This window comes from Oncorhynchus mykiss, chromosome 1 (genome assembly GCF_013265735.2).
Source record: "Oncorhynchus mykiss isolate Arlee chromosome 1, USDA_OmykA_1.1, whole genome shotgun sequence".
NCBI lineage: Eukaryota > Metazoa > Chordata > Actinopteri > Salmoniformes > Salmonidae > Oncorhynchus > Oncorhynchus mykiss.
In genome coordinates, this window is record NC_048565.1 from 82,149,134 (window position 1) to 82,156,851 (window position 7,718).

The 7,718-nt window shown below is 41.1% G+C and overlaps 1 protein-coding gene across 1 annotated transcript; it reads right to left on the bottom strand.

Moving 5' to 3' along the window:
* Positions 1-993: 993 nt before the first annotated feature.
* On the bottom strand, positions 994-7,425 carry LOC110530583 (solute carrier family 22 member 7). Its single transcript, XM_021613778.2, has 10 exons — positions 6,704-7,425; positions 6,314-6,417; positions 5,481-5,635; positions 5,159-5,327; positions 4,937-5,060; positions 4,523-4,632; positions 4,078-4,292; positions 2,894-3,002; positions 2,394-2,606; positions 994-1,630 (listed from the first exon to the last, which is right to left on the bottom strand). Exons 1-10 carry the CDS (start codon positions 7,085-7,087, stop codon positions 1,543-1,545), a joined length of 1,671 nt encoding a protein of 556 aa, XP_021469453.1. The 5' UTR covers positions 7,088-7,425; the 3' UTR covers positions 994-1,542.
* Positions 7,426-7,718: the final 293 nt, after the last annotated feature.

Consider the following 7,718-nt stretch of genomic DNA (forward strand, 5'->3'; position numbering starts at 1 on the left):
TTTCCTTCACTCTGCGGTCCAACTCATCCCAAACCATCTCAATTGGGTTGAGCTCGGGTGATTGTGGAGGCCTGGTTACCTGATGCAGCATCTGATTTGGGCTCATCAAACCAAAGGACAGATTTCCACCGGTGTAATGTCCATTGCTCGTGTTTCTTGGCCTAAGCAAGTCTTCTCTTATAATTGGTGTCCTTTAGTAGTGGTTTCTTTGCAGCAATATTACCATGAAGGCCTGATTCACACAGTCTGTTGAGATGTGTCTGTTACTTGAACTCTGTGAAGCATTTATTTGGGCTGAAATTTCTGAGGCTGTTAACTCTAATGAACTTATCCTCTGCAGCAGTCTTCCTTTCCTGTGGAGGTCCTCATGAGAGCCAGTTTCATCATAGCGCTTGATGGTTTTTGTGACTGCACTTGAAGAAACTTTCAAAGTTCTTGAAATGTATTAACTGTTCTTCATGTTTTAAAGTAATGATGCCACGTCGTTGTTTCTCTTTGCTTATTTGAGCTGTTCTTGCCATAATATTTGTATATATATATTTGACCTTTATTTAACTAGGCAAGTTAGTTAAGAACAAATTCTTATTTTCAATGACGGCCTAGGAACAGTGGGTTAACTGCCTGTTCAGGGGCAGAATGACAGATTTGTACCTTGTCAGCTCGGGGATTTGAACTTGCAACCTTTCGGTTACTAGTCCAACGCTCTAACCACTAGGCTACCCTGCCGCCACCAACTGATTGGCTCAAACACATTAAGAAGGAAAGAAATTCCTCAATTAACTTTTAACAAGGCACACCTGTTAATTGAAATGCATTCCAGGTGACTACCTCATGAAGCTGGTTGAGAGAATGCCTAGAGTGTGCAAAGCTGTAATCAAGGCAAAGGGTGGCTACTTTGAAGAATCAAGTATAAAATATTGATTTGTTTAACACTTTTGTAGTTAATACATGATTCCATATGCATTATTTAATAGTTGTGATGTCTTAACTACTTTTCTACATTGTAGAAAATAGTATAAATAAAGAAAAAACGTTGAATGAGTAGGTGTGTCCAAACTTTTGACTGGTACTGTATAAAATGTGTATACAACAATAGGCTCATATTCAATATTAAAGATTGATTGCATGCATTTGCCAATGGTTATGGTGAAGAATAATGCACAAAGAGTTATGATACATTATCAAAGATAATCTTGTTCCTCATTGATATGAAACAGAAAAGGAGTCTTTTCTAAATAAGATCATGTAATATTGGAATTAAGTGTAAATCATCATTTGTATGTGACGAGTAACACTTGAATTATGCTTCACACTTCAGGCTCTCTTTCTCTTTTGTTCTCTTGTATTTCGTTTATCTTTTTTTATAAGATCAGTGAGAGGTTTGAAGGTTGTTTTTGATGTGTAACAAACACACTGAGTGTACAAAACATTAAAGAACACCTTCCTAATATTGAGTTACATCGGGCATAGACTCTACAAGTTGTCAAAAGCATTCCACAGGGTGCACATTTGGGCATATCAAAAATATATACAGGAAGAATCTTAGTATCCATTTTCCACCTCATCATTGTCCTTTGATTTGAGAGGGATATCTGTTGTTTCCACAACTTGGGATCCAGCCAAACCTTTCCTAGAATGGTACATTAAAGAAATAGATATACAAATCATTGATAAAACATTTACTATGACATTCATAATTATCAATAATCATGTTTAGAAAGAAATTAATTCACCATTTTGACTGAAATCTATACTATGCAACTTTATTGTTACCCTGAAATTATATGGAGATAAAGTCCCTTGTTCTCGGCCTAAGGCTGGGATTCAATCCAGGTAGGCTATAACGCAACGCATAACAACAGACTTTTAAAGGTAATTTACGCTTGAGCCGACATGCGAAGGGTTTACCATGAATGTGATCTCCCCAAACGTTGGGGAAAATGCCTTTAAAGGTGCAATACACTGTGTGCAACCCAACCAAATTCACTTAAAAATGTATGTTAAAAACCTGTCATTCTCATTGAAAGCAAGTCTGATAAGTGGTAGATCCATTCTATGTGCCCAATTGTTTATGCTTCCTTTCCTTAGTTTAGTTTTGGCGTCCTTTTACTTTAGATTTTGTACACCAGCTTTAAAAAGTTGAAAATACTATATTTTGGGTTATTGAAAATGCAGTATATTTCACAGCGGTTTAGATGGTACAATGAATCTCTACATTGCTTGTTATGTCACAAACTGAAATTATAGGACAGTATTTTAGAATTTTAGCAACCACGCAATGGTGGAACGATTTCTGCACATTGGGCACATTGTCAGCGGTCAAGTGCGCCGCTCTATAATGCTCTCTATTGCATCCAACCTTAAGTGTCTGTATCACAGAGGCTATATCGTACCCTGTCTGCCCGTCCTCGACGTCCTGGATGGTCTCTGGTAGACAGCGGCCCCGTGTCTCCGGCAGCATCCTGGCCACCAGGCTAGCTAGCAGGGCTATGGAGCAGAGGAGGACCTGTGGAAGATCCCTCCACACCTCGTCCAGCAGCAGGATCAGAGGGGCCAGAGACACTCCCAGACGACCCATGGATGAGTTGTAGCCCATGCCGTTCTGCCTGAGAGACAGAGAGAAAGACACAGAACACATGTTTTGACATGTCTTTAGTTACACTTTAAATCAGAATCCCAATCTCCTGATGTTGATCTCTTTCTGTATTTTTTCCATTCTTAATGACATTTCCACAGGAAAGTTGAAAGTAAAGGGGCATAGATAGGAAAGTGGCCAAGGTGAGAACCCACATCGCCAGGGGCATGTGGTTTTGAGTCTGCAGTGCAACCACTACCCTAAATCCCCATTAAATATTCCTTTGTTAAAGAGAGAGTAGAGAGGAGAATCATTTACCTGACCACAGTAGGGAACAGCTCAGAGCTATACAACACAACGGTTGTGAAGGATGTTGCCGAGCAACCCTTCCCCAACACCGCCACCACCGTCCTTAAAACAGACATGTCTGAAAGAGAGGATGGGAACAACTTGACCTTTAACTCAAAGTTACACACCTCATTTAAATCTTGAGGATGAGTCCATGAATAACTGAAACAGACTGGAACAGATCTCAGCAGTACTAGATGTGATGACACTTGTAGATTTGTGAATACTCCTGTGGAGTTGTTATTACTCTTGTAGAGTCGTGATTATTCCTGTAGAGTCGTGATTATTCCTGTAGAGTCGTGATTACTCCTGTAGAGTCGTGATTATTCCTGTAGAGTCGTGATTATTCCTGTAGAGTCGTGATTATTCCTGTAGAGTCGTGATTATTCCTGTAGAGTCGTGATTATTCTTGTAGAGTCGTGGTTACTCCTGTAGAGTCGTGGTTACTCCTGTAGAGTCGTGGTTATTCTTGTAGAGTCGCGATAACTCCTGTAGAGTCGCGAAAACTCCTGTAGAGTCGCGATAACTCCTGTAGAGTCGCGATAACTCCTGTAGTGTTGTGATATTTCTTGTAGAGTTGTGATATTTCTTGTAGAGTCGTGATAACTACTGTAGAGTCGTGATAACTCCTGTAGAGTCGTGATCTAGTAAGTGCCAGGGTATGTTCCACCCCAGCTACACACCTGATTCAACTAAGCATGGTCTTCAATTGAGCTATTAGTTGAATCAGGTAGTATGTTAGTGCTGCACTGAAAAAAAAGCCTGCACACACTGCAGCCCCTGCTGCAAACCCCAGTTTTTTACATGATAACTCCTATATTTAAGCAATAAGGCCCGAGGGGGTGGGGTATATGGCCAACATACCACGGCTATGGTCTGTTCTGAAGCACGATGCAACGCGGAGATCCTGGATACAACCCTATTGTCCATATACCACAAACACTGAGGTGCTTTATTGCTATTATAAACTGGTTACCAACATAATTAGAGCAGTAAAAATAAATGGTTTTGTCATACCCACGGTATACAGTCTGATATATCACGGCTGTCAGCCAATCAGCATTCAGAGCTCAAACCACCCAGTTTATAAAAGATAATACTGCCTTCTGGACCGGAGTTGCTCACTTTTCTAATCAACAAAAAAAAGCACTCACCTCGGGGTATGAAGATGTTGATAGCGAGACAGATTCCAGCTCCTAGTAAAGATCCCACTTCTGTGTTTCTCCTGCCCACCTTATCCAGAAGGTAGTACGCTGATAGTTTGGCTGGCAGCTCTATGGCACCGTACACAAACTGGGTCAGATAGATATTGAGTCCAAATCCAGTGATGTTGAAGCTAATGCCATAAAATGTTGATGCCACACCATACCTTCGGTAGGAGAAATCAGGTTGGCATTGTTGGTGTTGTTAAACTGTGTAGACTGATGTCATGTGTCGTGACAGTTTGAGTTGAGCTAAAAGTTGACATTTCATGATATTTTCTTGAATTCATAAATAAATTCTTACATTACTCTTACGTTGTTATGTATAACCAGACTTGATGAACATGCATCTACTAAAGCGACTTGTAACAGACATCATGATTGAGGGGATACTCACCACACTATGCCTGTTAGTAGAGCCAGCCTCCTCATCTTTGGTGTCCTGACCAAGTCCAGGTAGGAGTGAGTTCTGTCTTTTCTCTCTGTCACAATGATACTGGATAGAGTCTGTTGGGAAGAAAAATAGAGTTGCTGAATCCCAAATCAACCCCTAATCCTTAGACTCAACCACCTAGGCACTCGTGTACATCTGAACCTATTGGATAAGTAAAGCAATATGCAAAAATCACACCCAGCCTTTCAGAGGGAAAGTAACCTGGTCCCAGATCGGTTTGTGCTGTCTTGCCAACTCTGACCATAGGAGTTAGCAAGACAGCACAAACAGATATGGGACTAGGCTAGAAGGAAAGGCGAAGGAATTACGATATTGCTTAAAATTCCTGATCCTGATCCGATCCTGATATTCGCTTACCTCTGGTGTAATTTTGGATCCAAACTCCTCCTTCTGGTTCATCTGGGCACATTGTTGCAAATAAAAGTTAGCTTTCTCAAACTTCCCATTGGCTATGAGCCACCTGGCTGATTCAGGAATCCACCTATTGGAGGAGGTAAAGATGTCATTCACAATTACATAGCAACGGTTATCTGTCCATTCCTTTTTTTGTCAGTCCATCAGTCAGACCCTCCCTCTAACCTCCAGGTGAGTATGGCTAGAGCAAGAGGTGAGGTGACCGCTATGGTCAGCTGTCTCCAGTCGGTCACACAGTAGGCTATGGCTGGAATCATGCAGTAACCAAACGTCCAGGACAGGCTGTCAATCACTCCCACCAGCTTTCTGTGCTCAATGTCCACCCACTCCACACCTGAAGAGATGGGACAACACCACAACACAACCCCAGATGAGGAGAGGATAGTGTCTGGGGTGCAACGTGGGTTATCTCTATTTGTCTAGTGGGTGGGCTTCATATTTGAGTGTGGGTGTGTGTGTGTGAGCCTGTGTGCATGTGTATAATTACTGAGTACTGATGAGACGATAACGATGCCGGTGATACCGAACCCAGTGAAGAACCTGAGCACAGCGAACATGATGAAAGAAGTGGAGAAAGCACTGGCAAAACCAAACAGCATGCCAGAGATATAGGACACCAGGAGCATGGGCTTCCTACCAAACCTAGAGAAAAAAAGACATGTAAAGAGAAGGTGAACAGAAACATCTACATACAGATGTAGGATCTTAATTTGATCACCATGTCGCAAAACAATTATCAACCCCTACAAAAATGTCCATTATTTCTAATTTACATAATCATTCACATTTCCTGTTGCTGCATGATTATTTTCTATAGCAAACTGGCTCAAATTACGATCCTACATCTGTACATTCAGTAGCCTTATCCGAGCCAGAACGGCCCATAGGGCAGTAGCCATTCCTGTTTCTGTAGCGTGAGGCAGTTCCCCTTTTTCAATTAGAAAGATAAGATTATCTTATTATGTAGAAAGAATACAAAAACAAAATTCCTCTTGATTGGATTTATTTAAAAATATTTAAGTCCAAATGCAGCAGTTTTTATATCAACATCAAACCATTATTGGGTAACAATTAAGTACCTCAATGCAAAAGTATTTTATTCAAATGGTCAAAAAGAAACAAGGCTATGGGCCAAAACATACTAACACCTGCAAAATCGCGATTTGTCCAAATGATCAATGGCAATCGTAGCATCCCATAGTCTGTTGACAGACACTACCATAGCAGTTCTGACACATGCATCTATACATAAGAGATTAGGTTAAAAAAGGTGACTGTAAAATCTACTGTCTGTGAATTAATAAATGACTGTTAACTTACCTGTCACTCAGGCTTCCAAAGGTCATAGCTCCGAACATCACTCCTATGAAGAAGATGGTTGTTGTTGCCTTATTTAGCCCTTTCTGGTCACACACCAAGTCCCACTGATGAGAGAGGTGGAATTAAGAATAAACTCCTTCAATGTATAAATGAGAACGGCCTCTCTACTTTCCTTTTGTGAAAGACTTTCATTGAGTAGCTAGCAATGCAACAATATTCAAATATGCTTTGAAAGTACAAATAACACTTAAATTATATGCAACATCTGTAGTGGTCAAATAATGACATTCAATGAGTACAACATGACCTTTCATTGAAAGAGGCATTTAATGACTACAACATGGACTTTCGACTTCTATAGTCTTGTGACAAAGAGACAGTAAGACTTACCTCTGTAGCCAGAGTGGATTTGAAGGTGCTGTTGTCATATGCCCATCCATTCTGACAGGGGACTGTAACTAGGTCACGGTCATTGGAGTTGGAAAGGAGCTGGAACTGGGGCTCTGGGAACATCTTACAGAAGCTTGGAGTCCCATCTTCCTGTACTGGAATGCTGACAGTCAGTCTCTGCTCCTGGGTCAGATTCCCAAAGAGGCGGCCATCATCCAGAGCGCTGAGGTCACAGTGGTGAGAGGGCACGGCTGCTATGAAGTTGTTCAGCAGGAAGTGACACGGCAGGGTGAATCGACCAATAAAGCTGATGATAATGATCATCATCTGGAACCGTCCAAATCCATTGACCACCGAGAGTAGGTGTTCGAACTTCATCTTCATCTTCCACTTGGTCCACACAGACTTTTTGTCCACAGACTTCTTGTCCACAGACTCGTAAAATCAACAGCAATCCCTCTCTCATTCACCAACGTTGAATCCCCAAAAATATGTCATAATCTTTCACCAAGTCTAAAGGTTGTCTGTTGGTCCCATTGTCTCATTGTTAGGTGAACCATGTGAAATTGATCAATCTTTGACAGTGCAAAACCACTTAAACCTCTTTTGTTTGTGGAAGAATGCCTTCATCTACATTAATTGGTGACACATTGACAGAAAGGAGTTGCTTGAGCAACTGAAGAATATTTCACAATTTCAAACTTTCTAGAATTCAATAACATGTTACCATTTCTAAGTTCAAAATGAGAATAGTACGTGATGTTTGTGCTCTTGCCAACTCCATCACTCATTATCAAGCCAAACGTACATTGTACCATGACAATGTGTGGGTGACAAGGACTTGATAGCATGATGGTACCAACAGGCTGGCACTCAGGCTAGTTCCCACACAAGTTTGTAGAAAAAAAAGCAAAAATAGAAGAAGGCTAGATATCCTGAAATGAGACGAATGCTAAACGAGACGAAGGCTAGATATACTGAAACGAGACGAAGCCTAAAAGAGACGAGGGCTAGA